Below are 22,526 nucleotides of genomic sequence, written 5' to 3'. Positions count from 1 at the left end.
TGCATACCTTGGTATTAAGGCAAAGCACCTACCTTTGATGTAGTTAGAAAAGTTCAAATATCCATGAAGAAACGCAGACAAGTCTGGAGCATTTGTATCACAGGAACAAAAAAAATCTCTATGCTTTCTTTTCTGAGGATTCCTCATGAATGAAGACAGTATTCTCATATTCATTTTTATTATTTCTGTGGCACAATTTATTATGTTCTAGAGTTTGAGCTTGCATTTTGCTCTTTGTGACTCATACTGACATTTTCAATAATCTTTCAGAAATGCTGGATCTTAAATGCATAAAATTACCAAAATATGATAAATCACATAGCAACTTGAAAGACAGGCTGCTTACCAGTAATATCCTAAAAGCATATGAGGTGGGAACTTTGCCACATGGAACAGATCAGAGTTTCCAATAAAATGCTTGTCTTTTGGTCCATTTCAAAGTAAAAGTTATAATTTCTTTCATGTAAAATGAGATTTCCCTTCTGGAAATACCAAAGCAGGAGATTTTATATTTAAAGTCAAGATTTGGGGAATTATCATCATACTTTGGAAATTACCAAGAGCAGCAAACACTACATCCATCTACTGAATTGAAGAGAGACCACCAACTGTGGACATTCAACACTAGGTTTTTGAAGTTAGAATCACCAAGAGTCAACCACTCTATACAGCTTGAGTATTAAGCATATCTTAGTGTTATTGAAGTTATTTATAAAATTGTAATTCATGAGGGCTAAACATTTTGATAATTTTCTATTGCTCATAATCAATTCTTATTGATGACTTAATTTGTTGTAAAAATTATTAACAATATTTTTAATAATCTTACATCGAATTTTAGTTGTGTGAAGCTTACTCTATTCTCACATCCAATGTGTTACTTACTCTGTGAGGTCTGAGTGTCTATGAATTTCTTTATCAAGGCATCAGTAGTTTGGGTATAAAGACCAAGAGCATATCTCAGAGACTGAAGATCTGGGCTTTTCTCCAAGAAATTCTTTTTCAGGCCATTTCCTCCGGCATGAAAGTATTGCTAAAAAGAAAATAATAATAATAATAATAATAATAATAATAATAATAATAATAATAATAATGTAAGCAGAAGGATTCATAAAGAAGTACTGAAGGAAGGATTTTATTGCTGTAATAGTGATGCTTAAATGGGATAATACAATATGATCAATGTGAAATAGTGACAAAGGGATAGTCCTACAGTTTCCTATTACTAAGTCATAAACCTATAATTCAGGTCCCTCCACTATCTCTGAATTGATGCTTTACATCACAGACCCCAGTTCCTTAAAGCTTAAGTTTTTTCCTCTCATAAGCATATGGGATCACGAAGATGCAGGGGTCAGAAGGCTTACAGAATGACAGGTTTAGGTAACAACTGTCAACAATTGGTTATTGGCTTGTTTCCAGAACATTAAATATATATATATATATCCAGGGCTGTCAAAATTTCACAAGGAAGGTAGCACCTGGTCATGTATTGTCCAGATACTAGGCCAGGTGCCCACTGCTCCATGTTCCCCACTTTAAACACACAATAGTGCAGATATAGCCCAAACCAAGGATGCAGAGTGGTCTTGGTGCAACATCCCATGAACCTTGTGTCTGATAAATGCAATGAAACATAGGTATTCTTTTGATATTATTACCCAATAAACTCAAAATATTACAATATCTATAGCTAAGCTACTAAGGAAGATACATGCTCTTTAGTAATAAATACAGTCATTGAGGGCTGTTAGCATTTTTCATGCTGTATTATGTACAGACATCACTTGGAAGGCAAAATACATACAAATAGGTAACAGAACAAAAGATACTTTTTCCCAATTATTTATAGATGATCATATATTTACAGTGTACTTTTAAGGTTAGACAAATGGTTCTCCCTCTCTCCTGGTACTGACAGTACTAAACTATATGCTCACTGCAACCTGTGATCTAGGATTCTCACAGAATGACATATTTTGAGAAAGCTCAACAAATGATTCTGATGCACTCTCCTGACTGGCTATGTGTCATCTTTTTATCACACTCATTAAAAGTTTTGAGGTAAAACAATTCAATGAATTGAAAACTCATAAATATTTCAGTTTTCTCCCTAATTCAAGGGGAGATGCAGAAAAATATTCTAAGCATTTCTAGGTAGCTGATGCACCTTCCGAGTGTGAAGTAGAGAAGATTCAGGGCATAAGCCAGAGAAAGTAGGCAATGGGGATAGAATCTGAAGAAACACCCTTAAAAGTGCCTTAACTGATTCCAGCTAGGTACATTTTGAACACATGCTGTGCCGAAAGCAATCTGTGTTTATGATAAGGAGGCATAGAAAAATGGCCTTTTTAAGAGATGATGAGATATAATACTTAAAATGGTCCCTATACCTTGATCTTCCAAAAAAATGTTAAAATACTTTCACATGCAGAAAGTAGTTATTTACGATGGTGAGTCCAGAATTGTTTCAGGTGCTTTGATGGATCCAAAAATGTGATAGCTCCTGACTTCAGGAAACAAGATATTTAAGGTGAAACATATGAAACATATGAAATGGATGTACTGAGAGAGAAAAGTTCACCCCTAAGAGGGACGGCAGAGGGCTCCCTAGAGATCTGTTTATGTAATGAACCAAGGAGCCATAAGATGAAATAACTCACCCTCATTGTATAGTGTAGCAGGGGGGTAAACTGAATCAGAAATAGGCACGATCCCTGGGCATGTGTGGGAACACATTTTGCTTCTCAAAATTTTCAGACAAGCCTCATTCTTGTCAAACCTGAACAAAAGTGCTAGAAGATTATGATAAAAAGAAATACAAGAAAAATGTTTTGCTATCTTTCAGGACTATGGAGAGTTGTTAGGAAAAACTGCAACAGATTTTGAAAGGGACAAAAAACATGAGTGGGTGTTATGTCTAGTGTGTCTGCCTGGGTTATCTTTGTTTTTAATTGTTTTTGAGCTATTTTAAAACTATAAATGATAGAAAGTGGATAATCATGTAAATGACTCTTGTCCACAGAAATGCAAACTATTTTTGGTGGGATGCAACTCATTATCTTTTTGTCGGTAGATTCTTTTTGCTTCTATTTGTAAGTTGATTTCAGCTTTCCTATTGCCTATCCTTCTTTGTGGTTCTTGGAGTTCTACTATAAGCTAGTTGTAATACCTTCGCGGTATCCTCATTAATTGATGAGTTAAATAACATTTTTGACAAGTTTTATAACTGCGTGAATGTCACAATTCGACTCTGTTTTAAAACTGTTCTTTAATGGTGTATATAAAGCACCATGGTGACCACATCCACGTGGATGGGCACAGATTTTACTGGGCAGTTTGTGAGGATAGAACTATGGGCTTACACTAACAGCATCAGTGGTGGGGTCCACCTTCCTGCCTGTTAACTCTGCCCCTGTCCCTTAACAAATATTTATTATATCTGCATTGTAAACCAGACCTTGTGCTGAATGCCAAAGACATGAAGCCAAAGAGGTGCAGAGGTTGTTCTCAAAGAATTATAATCTAGTAGGAAATGTAACCAAAATGTCAATGAATGATTCCATTAATGTTGCAGGTATAAGAAAAACAGTTTGAAAATACAGATAATGGGGGTGGCAAACATTTCTAGTGGGAAAGGAGTCAGTAAAGGCTTCCAACAAGGTGTCATCTGTGGCGTTTATCCGTTTTTTAGCACTGCCATTTTTAAATTCATCAGCCGCTAGATCATCTGTGGTACAGAGAAAGAGGACAGCCCCACTTATGTAACCACGGGAAACTGTGGGAGTCTCAACTCAAGAAGAATTGAAGTCGTAGTTCTCATAATACAGTGCCTTGGTATAGTTTAAAATACACGGTTTGCTACGTAACTCTGTTCTCATCACTAAACTTATGGGGTCTGGGAACTAGAAATTGCCTCTAGGCAGTAGAGGGTCTGGAGAAGTTGAGATGACTTTGTACCTCTAAAGATTCACAAGGTTCATTAACATGTGAAAGGCACTGGGACCCACTGTGGGAAAGAAGTCTGCTTCACCTTTCATTAACATACTTTTTAAAAAAATTATTTGGCTTAAAAGATAAAATTATTTGGCTTCAGGACACCTATCACATACGACATCTATTACACTCAGGGGACTGAAGTGTTCCATGAGATATGATTTAAGAAACCCTAGGAGGGAATAAGGTGACTGGACTTCATTAAGAATGGAGATATTTCTAAGGCTCTAGAAGGCTTCATGGAAGAACAGAATTAGAATCAGGCTCTGAAGGCCTAGATGGTGTATTTATTCTTGAACCCTCATAATTGTATAGAAGGACATGTTTTTACTCTCAAGAGTATTATTTTGTAGGCCTCTGGGACATGGAGAACTAACATGAGGTGAAAACATAAACAATGAATGAGTTTGTTCCTGGGAAAAGCCTAAAGGCCCCCTAGAGTTTTTGTTTATGATACTGAACTGACTTGACTTTCTTCTCCTTTGTAGCCATCGGTTATTATAAGTCATTCTTCTAAAGGCTCTAGCAGGATCATAAGTGAACAGAAGATGTGTAAGGAAATGATGCTTTTTGTCTTTTGAGTGCATTGTATAATAGGAGACATTGCAAGACAAACCCTGGACAGAAGTTAGCAATTTTCAGAGAGAAAATAAGTTGCAAGATCCTAAGAAGGAACTAGCTTCCATTAACTAAGCACAGATAAATAACACAGGCCTATAACAGAGCAGAGGAAACTTCTATGTATGCAAATGCAAACTTGATGAAAATGTTATTTAATGGAACCCTTTTCACACAGTGTTCAGAACCTGGGTGACCACTCTTGGAACATGGGTCTATTTATTTCACTGGCACAGATAATAAGAAAGGGGGCTGCAATTACTGCATAGATCTTGGCATTCGGAGATTTCATATTCAGTTTTGACTCTACAAGAGACCCTGAAGAAGCACAAGAGTAGAATTTGTATTTTGCTGAGGCTTAGGTTTGATGGATATAAATAGGAAGCTAGTGTGTAGGAGAGAATTTCTTAGCTATTAAACAAACCCCACTATCCACAGTTCAGTATAGCCTAGTTGATTTCTCTTGATTATAGTAAGCATTCTGTCAGGGGGATTATACGCTAGACAAGAATTTGTATATATGGGATTTTAAAGCCTTCTAGATTCCTTCATCCATATAAAAAGTGTTTTCCCCATTGGTTCTAAACAACAACAACAAATTGAGACTCAGTTTCATGTTGTTCCGCTGCTGATAGCAGAGAAGCTCCAGTTTAATTTATTCTGATGTTTACTTAGATTAATACAAATTAGCAGAAAGCAATTAGCAAAATAAGTTAGGATCAGCCATTTTCTTTCAAGAAAGGGATTTTTATGAGAACTGCAGACAAATTGGCGGTTCACAGCCGTGAAGGATAAGGAGGTGAACTGGATGTCATTCTCTCTACCTTGAGCCCTGTCCAGGCTGATATGTTCACCATGTCTTGGACAAAGGCAGAAAGCATGTTTTTAAAATGTAGAGTTGAGCCAAAGCTTGATGTTATTACTTTGAATGCCAGAATGTGGCTTCAGAAAAGGTCTTGGCAGCCTGAAATCACAGGTCCACATTTACAGGATGGATGACAAAAAAAAAAAAAAAAAAGGAAAAGACCTATATTTATGATAAAAGGTTTACTGCAAAGTACAGAATGGATTACTGGCTTAATATCAGTAAAAAATTTAAAATCCATAAAGCTTCATTTTATTCTCAGATTTAACATGATTTAATAACATGCCTGGGCAGCTACCAAAGATAATGAATTCTGATCATGTATCAATATATGTAGACAGATCAAGATGAAGGGTGTGATAGAGCAACAACATTCTCTGACAATTAGAACATAGGTGAAATATTATGGTCATTACAAATTTAATCCTAGGCTTCGTCGTTTATAAGTAATATGAAAAAGTAAAGGGCATCCAAAGGTAGAGGGCTAGGATTTTGTAAGGTCTAGAAGGCATGTCATTCAATAAAAGGCCATCGATAAATTGGGGAGGCATGATAGGTTTCTTCAATGTATGAAAGGCTATCATGTGGAAAAGGAAGTAGAATTATATTTTCAAAGGACAGAAGGACCAATGCAGAACTAAAAGTACCAGGGAAACAGATACTAGTTTGATATAAGAGAGACAACTTTTCCAATAATAAGTACATCTTAAAAATTGAAGCTGCTACTTGTGAGATAGGAAGGTCCCATAACTGGCCATCATTAAGTAGACTATAGGCCAACAACATTGTAGATGATGTCCTTCTATATGAGCAGGAAAAGGGAGTGGTTGGCTTAGGTTTTGAATTATGATATTTTGGAATCTTTTGCCCCCCTTCAACTCTCTCCTTTTTACTTTATTCATTCTCTTTCCTCTATGCAATGTGATCTGTGCATAGATTACGAAACTTCAGAGGGTATCGATCCATTCATTTGCAGAACAGGAGCAGAAACATCCACCCTGCCTGACTCTGGTATTGTAATCATGAGATGAATTACTCAATCTGGAAGAGCTTTGTGAACTGTGGCATTCTCCTTGTGAGAAGATATGCTTAATTGGCAGAATAACCGCCCAGACTTGAGCCCTGCTTTGTTTCCTAAGTACAGTCCTTGTCTCCAGCAATTTACTAGCTATTTATTTCTATGCTCCTGCCACCATATCTAACTTCATCGTGGCAGTGAAAAACAGCCCTCCTGCTTGGGTTGCTGTTTTTCTCAGTGAAACTATGCTTTTCCAACCTCTCGGTTGAAAACTCAGGGTCCCCTCACCCGTGCCCCACTTTGGGTTCCTAATTCCAGTGAGGCTCCCCTTCTTGTGTCATTAATATCCAGCTTTCCTTCTATTCCTAAAGCTACCATCCTAATGATAGCCCTCATCATACTATGCATTGAACTACTGTAACTGATCTCTGTGACTAAATCTTGAACTATTCCATACATTTTGCACATTTCTGTAAGATTTCCATGGCTAACATGGCAGTTTTAGTATGCCACATATTTACAAAATCATCAATGGCTCTTCTTTTATAGAATACACTGAGGTTGCAAAAGGATCTCCATATTTTCAATTCAAACACTTTCTGAAGCTTCATTTTACATGGCTTCATTGTCCAAACCTCCAGTTAAACCCAGACCATCAGGGAATAGTTTCATCACTGACTCCCAGCCCTCTGGTCTTGTGCCTTTCCATGAAGTTCTTTTCCCTTGATTATGTTCAAGTCCTGAATCTTCCTTCAAGAAAAACTATTGTCTTTCCTATCCATCCTGTGAATTCCCATCTGTCCTTCAAGAACATTCTTCTAGCTTTTCCTGATTCCTCAAACTCACACTGATTGTTCCCTCTTCTGAATCCTTACCACTTTTTATTTGTGTCCCTTAATTGGCATCTGTAGCCCGTTACATATCTTACACTGTTTTTTTTTTTTGTAAATTAACATATATAATTATTTAATTTTTAATGTGTCTTTTTCATATTTTAATCTGCACTAGAAACTCCTTGGAAAAACAAAAACAAAACAGCACTGCTTCCCAGAGGAGAGTCTCAAGGAGCAGTCAAGAATCCTATGGAATTTGTGTCCTTATAGAGAAAGAATGCTGAGCACAGAAAACCAGAAGGCCAGAGGGCAAAGCCATAAGGACTTTGACTATTGCTTAGAGCAGAGTCAGATTTAATCATTAGCTTCACTGAGAGAGAATCAAGAGATTAGGGAAGGAGTTGGGGGAAAACCTGACTGCAGTAGAATATGTGGGATCGTGGGTTTAAGAGTAGAAAGAAGCTCATTCAAAAATAAACTAGTTTTCAGGTGATTTGATAATTACATTTATCAAGAGCTTTCTGTATGACAGGAGCTGTTTTAATTGTTTTACATTTAATTTTCAGACGTTAATTCCTTAAACCCCATTATTCCCATAGGAGTGGAGAGTGATTTACACATTCTAGTTTCTTTCTCTCTTAATCACTTACTATCCTGATACTGTAATCATTGCCAGTGGTATAATTCCCCATGTGGTTCCAAATATTTTGTTTACATCTGAATTTAAATATATATTCTGATATTTGCAGAGGCTTACACCCTAATATAGTGATACACCAGATTTAGTAACGTAAGGGTGGATGGTGAGGGAAGCTATTATTACATCTGAATGGAGGCTGAAAGACCTATGTATAAGTATCATTTTCTTTATCTTGAAGAACAACCAGAGATTTTGTTCCGTTTATTATATTCTTCATAAAACTACAAAAATTAAAGCACTTTAGACCTGGTTGTGATTTGTGAGAAAAAAAAAATAGTACTTCCAAATTAAAAATCAGGGTAAATATTGTCTGCATGCTTAGCAAGCCATTCTTTTTATAATCCCAGTAAAAATTCTAAATTCCTCTAATTCTTTAAATTTGTCATATATTTGAAGAACTTTTGCAATCTATTTTTACTGACTGATGGGAACATGCTAATGTTTCTTTACAAGTTTGCAGGAAGAATTTTCTTCTTGGTTTCATGTACTATTTTGGTAGCAATTTCCCATCATCACATTTTTTTCCTTCCAATATCTTTATCATATTTTTGGAAAATCCATGCAGACAATTCACTTTGCAAACTTAGATATAATTTGCCTTTAACAACTAAGGTTTACTACTTTTTTTTAAAAGGAATTATTTGATAAAATTTTTATAAATTATTTTCTACCCCAACTGAAGTCCTCTTTTTACATATATCAGATAAAGATATGCTATTCTCTCTCCCTTTGACCTCAGTGTAAGTAAGTGTCAGCATTTTGGCTCCAACACAATGTTTCTCTTTTGTTCCTTACAATACTCAACCAGTCATGATCTGTTCCTCCTGCAGTACACTACTTGAAGTTTTCAGACTGACCCACCCCTTCTCACATTTCACTCAGGCTTTTCTCTATGGCCTTAAAATGACTTTCTCCCATGCTTTCCCCCATGTCAGCCTTTAAACCCCAAAACTCTCCTCTCCAGGAAGCTTTCCCCTAGACACAGAGAATATATCACCCTCTCTGCACTCCCCAGCACTTTGTCCACACCTCTTATTTTATCAGTTGTAGAGATCTAAGTTCAAACTTCTAGAGCAAGATTGCTCTTCTTTTCAGCCACCTCTTCATTGCTCACTCTATTTTCTACATATAAGTAAGCTCTCAAGTAATTATTTTCAAAATGCAATATTCCAAACTAGGTAAGTTATTTTGCTCTTCTCATAAGCAGCTGAATTTTAAATAATGCAAAAACTATACTTATAATAATAAAAAAAAAAGATGCTAAGAAGCAGCCACCAAAATTGCCTCATGAATAATGTATAGCAGGATAGGGTAGGACCTCAGTCAGGGTAAGAGCCTTAGAGGCATAACATCACATATCTTGCTATTTTTCTGGAATCCAAATGATCAGAAATGGTGTTGTTTAGGATTAAATAAGCAATAAGTAAATTCCAAACCTATATTTGAATAGATATACATACATAGTCCAAATTATCTCCTTTATACAAAGCAATTCAGATTTCTAGAAGGCGCCTAATTCACATGGTTATTGTTTTTAGGGATATATTGTCCCTACACGATGTCAGACATTTGCAACACACATTGTAGAATATCATGTTTGGGTCCAAACAACAAGTATTCCAGGGCAATGTGGAAGGCTGGGCGAAAATAGTATCAGCAAGCTTTTTTCCTAGGTTTTTCAATTTTCAAGCTTCATCAGAAAATAACCTGAGGACTACTCAAGACTTAAGAATTTCCTTAAGTTGTGATTCATGCTCAGGTCAAGAGTACCTGTTGTTGGAGAAAGGTCTCCTGTTTTTCTCTGAAAGAAACTCATATTTCAGGGAACCCATAGCAGTCCAAGTTCTTCCTGGGACATGGGTCTGAGACTCAAAAGCTGAACAAGAACTAGGGTTTCCCTACTGGCCTATTAACTGACACATACTGATTAAATTTTTGGCTATCTGCCTCAAAGTTGTCACTGTTATATTTTCATTTTCAAATACTATTGATATGGTTGCTTGTTGGCAGATAAATGAATGAAATGTGTCAAAACCCACTCATGCTAGTTGTAGCAGATCACTATAATTTCTAACACTTGTGCCATAGTCTACCCTTTTAACTTACACTTGAAACCACATGGGACTGGTATGACAAAATAGTCCAGTCCAATTAAAATTTTAGTATTTAAGAGAGTTACTATTTTCATCAATATTTGTGTAGGGGTTGGATATTTTTAAATCATCTTTTTTAAAACAAAGATTTTATTTATTTATTCATGAGAGACACACAGAGAGAGAAAGAGAGGCAGAGACATAGGCAGAAGCAGGCTCCATGCAGGGAGCCCGATGCGGGGCTCGATTCCAGGACTCCAGGATCATACCCTGAGCCAAAGGCAGATGCTTAACCGCTGAGCCACCCAGGCATCCCGATTTTAAATCATCTTTAGAAAATTATCTAAATAATTGAAATCTGGCATTTTAATCTAGAAATAACTAATCCCTCTGAAGAAATATTATCGATTTTGGCCTGCTGCATTTTACCAACACTTTAACAATTAGTGAAATAATGTGACATAAAAGTAGGGACAGTGATTTTAGAGTCCTCTCTCAGCTCTGACAATTACTAGCAACTCTCTGGCCTTTGACAGTAATTTAAACCTGTCAGCCTCTGTTGTTTAGTCTATAAAATGTGAATGATCACTCTTGACGTACCTAATAGCCAGATATTTATAAGCATCAGGTGAGGCAATGTACATACATAGATGATATTTGAAAGAATGTAAAGCACTATTTCAGTCTATAAACTCTATAGCATTCTCCTCCACTTTTTATTTCCAGCCTATTTGCCTCAACTGAATTAAAGAGGAACCAGGATCCTGTCTTTGGCAGCCTTTGTGAGTGAGCCTGGGTAGCATCTGGCACTTCTGCATAAGAACATCTTTCTCATGAGAGCTCTGCTTGCATTACAGGGTTCCCTCTGCTGGATTCCAAGCAGACCTTGCATCACTAGCTGTTGGGGCTACAATTCTTTTAAATAGTATTCCTCTGTTTCCTGACTTCCTTTGTAGTCAACATCAGAATTAGTGCTTGGTAGGACAATCAGTTGGGGCAAATCTCAGAATCAGATAAGGTAAAGTAAGTCCCAGGTTTGGCAAACTGATGACAGAGCCACAAAAATGAACACCCAGATGCATGTCTTGGCAGATGGGCAGACCACAGGGATAAAAAGTCTCATAACAGGCACAGCATGTGGAGACCTGACCTTAGACTCCGAGGTTCAGGAGGACCTCTGCCAATTACTAACAGGGTCAGACCCGAATCCTGGAGGAACAAGATAATGAAATGGACCCATTTACTGGATCTTAGGTACCAGTTAGTAGAAGTGTCTGAGACTGAATTAAAAGATCATTCCTGATGACCTGGATAGGAAGACAGGTTAGTTGAACTGTCAAGATATAAAAGAGGGGAATTTGGTTGGAGATCAGAAATGTCCCAGACATTGGGCTAACTAGATGGTGATCATGTGTCCCAAACCAAGAAGATGAGAAATGTTGGTGTTGGGGACAGGATCCAGGTCTGAATGCCATTCTCTTTTCACAGAATACATTTTCCTTCCTCTCTTAAAGTCATGCATCGACTTAATAAAATCCATGAAGGGCTGCATTCAGATTCTAAAAATCTTACTTTTTTTTTCCTCTCTATGGTACACTCCAAAGTTCTTATTTTTTATACTAGCATTTCCTCATTTATAGCCATTTGTTCTGCTGTAACTCCAAAAGTCAATCTTTTCTTTTTAAAAAAAAAAATTATTTATTTATTCATGAGAAACACAGAGAGAGAGAGAGGGAGAAGCAGGCTCCATGCAGGGAGCCTGACATGGGACTCGATCCCAGGTCTCCAGGATCAGGCCCTGGGCCGGAGGCAGTGCTAAACCGCTGAGCCACCCTGGCTGCCCTGTTTTTTTGTTTGTTTTGTTTTTTATGTTTTCTCCTTTCTTCCCTCAATATGATTATGCAAAATTTCCAAACTTGCAGATAACACTCTAGCTGCAGCTTTAGAAGCTCCATTGTTATAGTCTCACTGACTAAATCCACACTCTCCAGTTTTCACCAGGTGTCACAAAATTCCCACCTCACAACTTTCATTTTGCAGTATCAGACATTGAAGCAAGAAAAGATGGCCTCTGATTAAATGGTGAAACTATAAAACAAAAGCTCTGAGGTAACAATTTTGCGAAGGTGCCCAGTTGTTTTAAAAGTCTATTTTAATGAATACCATTGTAGTGTCTGTTTCTATCCTGTAAGACAATTCTGTACTCTGAAAATGGCTCGTGGCAGCTAGCAGTTTTTTGCTGTACTGTTCATGCACACTAGGTAAGAGAGGCTTCATCCAGTGAAGTGTGCAGGCAATGGACATGGTTTAAATTTAGATGATAAATTAACTTTCACTCTTTAATAAGCTTTCACATATAAATACAAAAAGCATGTATATGAAATGAAATATAAAATGAAATACATGTAGGAATTGTATGGAAACAACTTCTAAGTTACATTTTAGGTCTGTCCGTATTTAGCCCACACCACAATAACTTGTGGTCAACCTTTGGCTATGAAAAAATGATGCGCACAACACAACGCCTTTGGGTTTTCAGCAGAAAATTAAATTATTGCATTTACTAAGAAAGAGGAGAAGATTGATCTTTTAAAAGCCATTTCAACAAGCATAGAAAACATAAAAAGAAATTGTTAACCCCAAACCTCCTTGAAGCATCTATTTAATTGAACTTTGGGTGGAGGGAAGGTACATGTCTTTCTTTGAAAACACATGTTACAACATAGGTTTCACACACATTTTTAGAGACAAACAAAGGAATCAAGTATAAGGACAGAACTAACATGGATAATATGGGAGATAGTGCAGGCTCAATCTGACACACTCTGGGAATATACCCATACAACTTTCTTCTGTATCTATGGGGCACCTTTTCTCTGAGGGTACACAGAGGACTCTGGATGCATATCAGTACTGTAACTTACCTTGATGGTAGCCAGGACCACCTCCATTACAGCACACTGTCTTGGTGTTAGACCCTTGGCATCGTCCCGAATCATGTGCTCCTAGAGAACATGTTAACAGTTACTTATAAATTAACCACTTCATTCATTTAACAACTATTTTCAAACAGAATCTGCATAATCCCCACATGGACACACTTGAGATTATTTTGTCATATATTTAATAAATATCCCCTTTTACAAAAAGAAGAAATGCTGAACTTTGATTCACATGTGGCTTTACTTTTCACTTACAAGTTTACGTTAGGAAAAAGAGAAACCTTGAAATATGTGTCAAAGCTTTTTCACCTTATGTTCTGTCACATTGAGGAAGATCAATCATGACAAGGATTTAGGAGGTGAATTTTAGTCCCTTTCAATTACTGTTGATAAAGTCTATTCCAATGACCCCAGTTTATTCTCTTTCTTGGATCCCCTTAATGTTTAGTTCTTACGAAGAAAAGTTCCCAGGAGTTCACTCGTTTTGGCTCTGTAGATTTTCAATATTTTAAAATTTTTCAATATCTTAGAGCCGATTTCCACATTTACAGATTTTCCTCATTGTTCACTATGGACTGTCTCAGTCCCTCATTCAAAACTTCTTTAGGAAAATGGTTGAAGACAACCATAAAGCAAAAAGAAATCCAAGAGAAATTAAAAAAAATTCCTGACCTCCCTACCCTCCAAAGTTGACAGTTTCCCAGTGCTGCCACTATGCCAACATTCAACAGATATTTATTGAGTGCTTATTACATGCCTGAGCTGTCCTAGGTAATTGTGATATGTTGTTCAGTAAAAGAAAGACTTATGTTCTGAAGCTTAACTGAAGCTAACTAATATAGGTGCCTTTATGTGAATTAGAGGAAAACCCATGTGGATGGACAGAGCTCTGAGAATGCAAAACTTGACTAATGGATCAATCAGTGCCTTTCCTTGGTAATAATAGGTGCCTCTTTTTCTACAGGGCACAGCTCTGCATCAATTCATATGGCTTGGCAGGTGGCACATGGGCTCTATTTCAGTGGTCATTTGCTCCCTTAGGCACTTTTTGTGCAGTGCACAAACTGTGCAATCTCCAGTGGCTTGCCTTGTTCTAGCCCTTTCTTATTCTTATTTGGTAGATGCCATGATTTCCTGAAGATAATCTACATTTAAGTCTTACTTGTGTTTCCAGTCTTCCAGTCACCTATCTTGGCAATTATAACCTAGGCCTTCAGTATATTTTTGGTAAATGAATTATGTTTCTTTTAGCATTATGTTGTAGCGTTCAATACATTTGAATGAAATCATACTTCTTTGAATATTTTTGAAAAAATGGTATACAGTGCTCCATGGACCCATGATATATACTCCCGTATCTCACTACATCTTTGTCTGATACAGGTTTTTCAACACAAACATGTCCATTTAACATTTAAAAAAAATAAGAATATTAACTACCCATTGAAACTCAAACAAACAGTAATGGGAAATGTTTACTAAATCATAGGTGGAAATGTTTTAGGGTAAGTAAGTACAAATTTCTCTGGCTTCAACCCTTTCTATGTCATAGAAAAATATAATTTTTGCAAGAGATAATTTTTTGAGATTTAAAAATAGCTCTTTCAAAGAATGAAGTCTCTGAAAAAGACTGACAATGAGTCACTGCTTGCTTGTAGTAAACTTGCAGTCTCTTATACTAACACTAATTGGTTTTGATATTGCATCACCTGTCCATGAAAATTTATTTTTTTCAAAAAATATGCCAAATAAATCTGATCCCATTAAATAGTAATAAGTTGGGCATACATAATATATCTACATTATGAAGTTCCAGAGCATGAAGTAATGTCGTATAGCTGAATAAATATTTCTTAATGGATTAATCCTAACTTGTAACCAAATGCAGAGAAATAATTTCCCTCATTGTTCTGACTCTGCATTATCTGAAATAATTTATTTGTTAGTATTTCCATATAAGATTTCTGAATATATCCAAATCTGCTTTCAAGCTAATATATAAAAATTGCAAAGACCCAGTGTTTAATAAAATAAAAATAAAAAGTGACATTTTAGTAAAATAAAACAGTTTTGTAAAATTTGAAGTTCTTTATTATGGCCAGAGTTTTAATTTTGCATAATATTGTAGAGGCCTTATTGTTCTGCAATTCGAGTAATAATCCTTTTAGGACATTTTATTAATAATTTGTTGTTAGCTTTTTACAGTCTTGGAGAAGTTTGTTGGAAATTGCAAAGGGACCTACAGTGTTATGTTTCATGTGAACTCTGATTTTTCCCACCTCACATATATATATATGTCCCCTCGGGAGCTCTCTCTATCCCACTCAGAATTCATAAGTTTTAGGCAGAGCATTCCCAGATCAGAGGTTGATATATGAGTTAAGCCTCTGTCAGCAGTTAGCTTTGGAGGGGTGATAACATTATCAGAGCCCAAGATGTGCTGGTGGGATTTGCTGGAATTTCTCACATCAAGTTGGGTATTCTTTTCTACAATATTTCAAGTTCAAAGGATATTAGATATAGAATAGAGACAGCCATCTTACAAATAGGAAGGTAGGCTTGTTACAGCCATACATCAAACAAGGAAGGGAGTTGGGTTCCATTACATTCCTTTGGGTTCCTAATCAAGTAGTGACAGAAAGCAGAGTCATCTAGGACAATAAAATTTCATGTAGCAATAAATTCCTTCCTTGCTTATGTTATGCTTTCCATCACTTGGAACTGAAAACAGTCTGGCTGATATAACTTCCAACTCAGGAAACTGAAGCTATGGGAGGTGGAGTGTGTTTCCTAATATCACACAGATACTAGAAGCATGACCAGGGCCATTTCTTTGTAATGAGATACTATGCTTTCACCTTCATGGTTTTGTATGAGAAATTTCAACCCTTGATAAATCCATAGTAGAATTCTCAGGAAAATAATAAGAGGGAGTAAAGTAAGGGATTAAGATCTAAGATCCAAAACAATAGTGTAGAAGTAACATCCACCTTTTACCTTTCCTCCAAACCATTAACATAACTGAATACCTGTGAGAAGCAATTTTAGGTGATATCTTTTAAATGGATTATTGGCTTTTAAATTTTTTTTCTGAGCAAGGGGATAATATAGGTTACTGAAATTATATGACACCTGTTTTATCTCAGTAAGTAATTATGCAGCCAAATAGATTATTCTTCCCCTGTATTATACACACAAAACAATCCCAGTGATACCTAACTCTGAGCTGCCAGCTTCTGTGAGTGGGAGGTGACATACTCTTCGCTATCATCATGCAAAGATAATATATGCATTATCTCATTTATCCTCACAACAATCCTATAAGCCAAGTGTTAAAATTTTCTGTACTTTGCAAGTGCCAAATCTGAAAATTAAAAAGTTTAAATACTTTGGCCAACGACACACAGTTGGAAGCAAATGAGGTAGAATTTGAACCACAGGATTTGTGTCTGGAACTCATCCCCATGATACACATTATATCCTAAAAGATAGAAATGGAACTAAAACAACACATATTTCTACTATAGGCATAATGTTGGCCTGTAAGTCATCCATTGATGAATGAATGGGAGAAGAAAATGTGGTAATCTTATTTGGCTCTTAAGCAGAAGGAAATCCACCCATATGCAACAGAATGGAAGAATGTGAAGGGCATTATTCTAAGTGAAAAAGTCAAAGCAGCACAATATGTACTTTAACCTATTCTAGAAGGACAGAAAATGAGGTTCCCTGCACAACTGCAATAATAAAGGGTAGGGTTATTTAGTCAGGAAATCCTCATTTATATATGCTTGAATATATTGACAAGCTCAAGGTCTGCTTTGATGAGTTTCATTTTTCCATACTAGCTTGCTTGCCTTTAAGATTTCTCTAGACTTTACTAGATTTCTATGAAGCACTCCATTTTGCCTTTATCCATACAAAGTGTGTTTAATATTTGAAAGAAAATGTTATCTAATTTACCCCAAAGCAGTAATCCTGAAAGCTGTAACACAAATAAAAATTTTACAGTTTCCCTCCCAATTGGAAAATATTAGAAAATCGAGACCCTGCCTGACCTGATACATCCTTAAAGCAGATTGTGAGATATTTCTTGATCCTGCCTCAATAGCTACCATCACTTGTAAAAATATGGTTTCTTGTAGAGCTGTAGTTAGCTCATTACATTTCACAGACAGTAAATAATCTCTTTATTCTTATTACCTTCAATTTGGATAATTGTCCAAGATCTTTAGCTGCTATGAAAATCATCTGAGGTCCCTAGAGACACAGAAAAGAAGAGAGAATAGTCAGTCCTTAGAACTTCAGTAACAGTAGAAACGTAGTCAATAGAAAATTTGCTTTACTTCCCTTCTTATATTTGTGACTTTTATGCCATACACACTTAATTAGTCTGTTTTACAGATTAGGTCAAAGATACCTAGTACTGCTGGCAATTGTCCTCACAGGCATCCCACTCCAGAAAGTTTTAAGTCTGAGTTAATGCATAGGTTATTACTAATGTAACCACTCTAATGTAGCATATGGATTAAATCAATGATCCTTAATATTTATTTATTTTTAGTAAGGGCAGTTCCCTCACTCCACTTGGCCCCCAAATAAATCTATGCAAACTTTCAAGAAATAGAGCTGAGGCAGGTGAAGCTGCTATTCCTCAGATGCTTCCCAGTCTATCAGAGTCTGCCCTCTTAACTCTTCCCTCAGCTACATGCTCTTTCTAGAACTCCAAGGTCCTGGGAAAAGTTTGAAAAACAGAGGAATAAACCATCCAAAGCACTACTAGAATGAAAAACTAGAGGTATGTCTATTGGTAAAATGGCAGGAAAGAACTAACTTTGGTACTAAGTTCATTAGTACCCTAGAATATTTTCTCAGGAGGGAAAATCAACTATCCTGGAATAATAATCTTCATTTTTTAGTGGATCCTATGAATTTATTGGGAAATGAAGGACTACAAAGTTTATGAAAACAGCGTCTAATTTGCTCTTATTTTTATCCCCACTGTGGTGCCCACCACATACCAGAATCTCAAAGAACACATAGTGAGTGAATAAATGTATGAATGACAGATACTGCTTCATACTTTAAGAACTCAATGCTAGAGAAAAATTGATGTTATAGTAAGCTTTCCTAGGGAAGACCTTATAGAAAAAATGAAATGTTATAAATAGTTTCTGCTATAGCATGATGTATGTATTTTTGAAAACCTCAATCTCCAAAATTGTGCTCTAGAAATAATAGGACTCATGGGGAAAATAGCAGTGGGCAGCACAGTCAAAGCTCATGCAATTTTATAACCAATATCAAATACAGTAAGTGCTGCTTTGGGAGACAGCTTGTATAGCACACAAGGAACTCAGGGAGGCTAGTTGGTGCCACAAGGGGTATTAAAAATGCAAAATAATAAACAATCCAAACAAACAACAACAAAACAACAGAATACAAATATGGTATTTGTGGCAATACCCATTCAGTAAGAGGAATGCTCAGCCCAGGGGGGTGAATAGCCTGTCCTGTGTGAGTGCCATACAAGCTTCATCTCTTTGGTTAGAAAAACTATGTACAAGTGTGACTTTCACCCCTATGTAGTAGTAACTGAGTGCTCTTTCTTTTTCTGCTGAATTTATAGTCTTATATTACATTTCAGAGCCTCCCACTAGGAAAATTTATACATAAACCAACTCAACTTCCAGATTTTACTGGCATCATTCCCCTGTTTACCAATTACATGATAGCTAACTAGTGTTATAGAAATGCATATGTACTGTAGCAGAATAAAGTATGCATGTATGTTTTTATATATAATTTGGCTTTCCATATATAGAGGTTATAAAAAATTTTATCAGTTGCTGGCAGGAAGTCAAAAGATATGAATCATAGCATCTTGGAATACTTTATACAAATACATTTTCTATATAATTTCACTGGATACATATAGATTGAGTATACATGATTAATGGTGTCAAAACAGGTTAGTTCATAATTATTCATTATTTGCATCAACTTGCCTTCCTTAAGCACAGAAAAAAAAAGTTGCTTCATAATAGGTGCATGCTAAGGTTATCTATTATTTTGTCTCAGAATATGACCTGAGACATAGGACTTGACCATTCTCTAACTTTGCTGCCCAGTGATCATTCTGGTTCTTTTTTATTTCACTGTGTATGATTCAGTGGATTCAAAGGACGTGATGTTAAGGTGTCTCCTCTCTTAACTCCAAGTGGGAAGGTAATAGATGAAAGTAAAATGGGAAGGAGAAAAATATTCCAAATAGTTTTTGGATTTATCTTCTTGAGCTGTAATGTTTTAGGAAAAAAAAAAAACACAGTGATGGTATTTTACCCTAAATTTATTTCCCTGGGGTTTCACAGTAAAAATAAATTTAAAAATTATCTGTATAGAGCAGATAATGCTGTAAGTTGAAAACTTTCATACTTTTTTCAAAAAATGAAGTTCTGAATGTTAAGGAAGTGTGAATTTTGACTGTTGACATTATTCAAAACTGATTTGTATAGAAAAATGTCATTTGAATGATTATTTAGAAACTGTTTACCAAAGACTTTTTCTCAAAATTGATTTAATCATTAATTTAGCTGGATGAGAGTCACTCACTTAAACGAAGTATAATTAGATAGGTTACTGAAAATATAATCAAGGGAGAGAGGGACAAGATGAAACATGAGGATCCTAAGCTCACCTCATTCCATGGACACACCAAGGAAACAACTACATCTACATAACTAACTTTGTAAACAACCTGAAGACTGGCAGGACAGATCTTCCATTTTATGGAGAGAAGTACATATCAAAAAGGATAGAAGGGTAGAGAAACAACCAGGAACCAAACACCTGGTGTGACTCACTACAAATAGGAGGGACATCACAGGCCAGAGAAGTGAGGGGATTTGACCCTACACTGGGCACTCCTGGCCCTTGATACCCACATTGGGAAGAGAAGTCCCCATAACATCTGGCTTTGAAAATTAGCAAAGGTTAACCCTAGGCAAGCTGGAGGGTGATAGGAAACCAAGCCCTTGCTCTTACAGAGCAGCAAGCCAAATAACTTGGCCAGAACCACAGAAGCAGTAGTTTGAAAAGTGCCCGGGGTTTTATGTGAAGATTGGCTAATTTTAGAGTGCCAGAAGGTCAGCGATCTGCAGGAGAGTTCTCTGGAAACAAAAGTGCTGTCAGGTGCAATTTTCTTGCCCTCCCCAGACTGAATAGCCGACACTTGTGAGAGTCAATGTTAACATCTACCTTGCCAGCAATGCATGCCCTGGCCCAGTGCCTCTCTAGGTTGACTCTTGCCCTCAGAATAGGAGATAACCCCACATATCAGCATGCTCATATTTCCTGCAACTAGGCTTCTAAATGGCTGCACAGGGAGCAACAGCTGCCCTCTGATGTGCAAGCAGCTGAATCCAACTGTAGACAGCTAGGCTGAGTGTTGGCCACACCAAACAGTTGAGCTCACGGCAGTCACAGCTCAGCCACAACAGAAGGGCACATACTGCCCACATAGGGAACAACCCTGAAGCGTCTGGTTCTGGTGATCAAAAGAGACTGTGCTACATGGTACCATGGAAATTATTCTATACAAAGGCACTACTGTCAAGACCAGGAAGTAGAGTTGACCTAGTTACTACATAAAAACAAGCACAGAGTTAGACAAAATGAGGAGACAAAAACATATGTCCCAAATGTAAGAATAAGAGAACATCACAGAAAAAGATCTAAACTAATTATTCAATATGCCTAAAAAATGTTCAAACTAATGGTCATAAAGATTCTCACCAGATTTGAGAAACGAGTAACTGAACTCAGTGAGGACTTCAAAAACGAAATAGAAAATATAAGAAAGAACCAGTCAGAGCTGAAGAATACAATAACTGAAATGAAAAATACATCAGAAGAATGGATTAGGAATCTGGTAGACGGTGTCACGGAAAGCATCCAGGCTGAACAGCATAAAGTAATACCAGACAATAACATCATCAAGAGTAATAACATTTGAATTTTAGGCATGCCAGAAAGAGAAAAGAGAGGGAAAGGGGTTGAAAAATTTCCTAATTTGGGGAAGAAAACAGACATCCAGGTCCAGGAAACACAGAAGGCCCTACCTAACAAGATGAAACCAAGGAAGTTCACACAATGACACATAATTAAAATGGCAAAATGTAAAGAGAGAATCTTATTTTTTTAATATTTTATTTTTTTATTCATGAGAGACACACAGAGAGAGGCAGAGACACAGGCAGAGGGTGAAGCAGGCTCCAGGCAGGAAGCCCAAGTGGGATTTGATCCCGGGACTCTGGGATCATACTCTAGGCCAAAGGCAGATGCTCAACCACTGAGCCACCCAGGTGTCCCAAGAGAGAATCTTAAAAGGCATCATGAGGAAAGAGAACAGTTACATACAAGGAAAACACTATAAGGCTATCAGCTGATTTTTCCATGGCAACTGTAGGCTGAAAGAAAAAAACCTACAATGAAAAATATTCTATCTGATAAATTATCATTTGGAATGAAAGAGAGATAGTTTCCCCAGCAAACAAAAGTTAAAGGAGTTTATCACCACAAAACCAGCCTTACAAGAAATATTGAAATGTTGAAGACATGTTAAATTATGTAAGTGGAAGGCATACCTAGAAGAAAATTATGAAAGGAAAAAAATTCACAGGTAATAGCAAAACTATAGTAAAGGTAGTAGATTAATCACCTATAAAACCAGTATGGGGGTTAAAACACAAATATAGCAAAATCAGTCATATCTACCAAAATTGGTCAAGGGATACACAAAATAAAAAGGTTTAAAATATGACATCATAAACAAAAATGTGGAGGTGCAAGTAAAAATTTAATGCTTTTAGAATGTGTTCAAATTTGAGTGACCACCAACTTAACAATTGCTATATATATATAGGATGTTATATATGAACCCAATGATAACCACAAATTAAAACATATAAGATATACAAATAATAAAAGGAAAAAGCATTACACTAAAGAAAGCCATTGAACCACAAGAGAGCAAAAGAAGAAAGGAACAAAGAAGAACTACAAAGACAACCAGAAAACAGCAAAATGACAAAAGGATATACCTCTCAATAATTACTTTACTTTAGAAGTAAATGGACTCAATACTCCAATCAAATATACAAGATAACTCAAGAGACTCACTGAAGAGACTCACTCCAGACCTAAAGACACATAAAGATTGAAAGAGAAGGGATGAAAAAAAAAAGATATTCCATGCAAACGGAAGCAACAATTTCAAGTAGCAACACTTTTATCAGATGGAATGGAGTCTTAAACAAAGATTGCAGCAAGAGTGAAAGGAAAGCATTACATAAAGACAAAAAGATCAATCCAACAAGAAGGTATAACACTTGTATATATCCATGCATCCAACATAGGAGCATGTAAACATATAAAGCAAACATTAACAGACATAAAGAAAT

General features: G+C 36.4%; 1 protein-coding gene across 1 annotated transcript in view; it reads right to left on the bottom strand.

Moving 5' to 3' along the window:
* The window catches only part of UNC13C (unc-13 homolog C), a 589,248-nt gene that overhangs the window by 58,091 nt on the left and 508,631 nt on the right, over positions 1-22,526 (bottom strand). The window contains exons 30-32 of the mRNA XM_072738579.1: positions 17,269-17,325; positions 13,048-13,128; positions 886-1,033 (exon numbers count right to left, since the gene is read on the bottom strand). Coding sequence (XP_072594680.1) covers positions 886-1,033; positions 13,048-13,128; positions 17,269-17,325 — 286 coding nt within the window. The remainder of the gene's footprint in view (positions 1-885; positions 1,034-13,047; positions 13,129-17,268; positions 17,326-22,526) is intronic.

The sequence above is a fragment of the Vulpes vulpes genome, chromosome 15 (genome assembly GCF_048418805.1).
Source record: "Vulpes vulpes isolate BD-2025 chromosome 15, VulVul3, whole genome shotgun sequence".
In the NCBI taxonomy this organism is placed as follows: domain Eukaryota; kingdom Metazoa; phylum Chordata; class Mammalia; order Carnivora; family Canidae; genus Vulpes; species Vulpes vulpes.
Note: the sequence above shows the minus strand (reverse complement) of the source record. Positions and strands in the feature narration are given on the sequence as shown.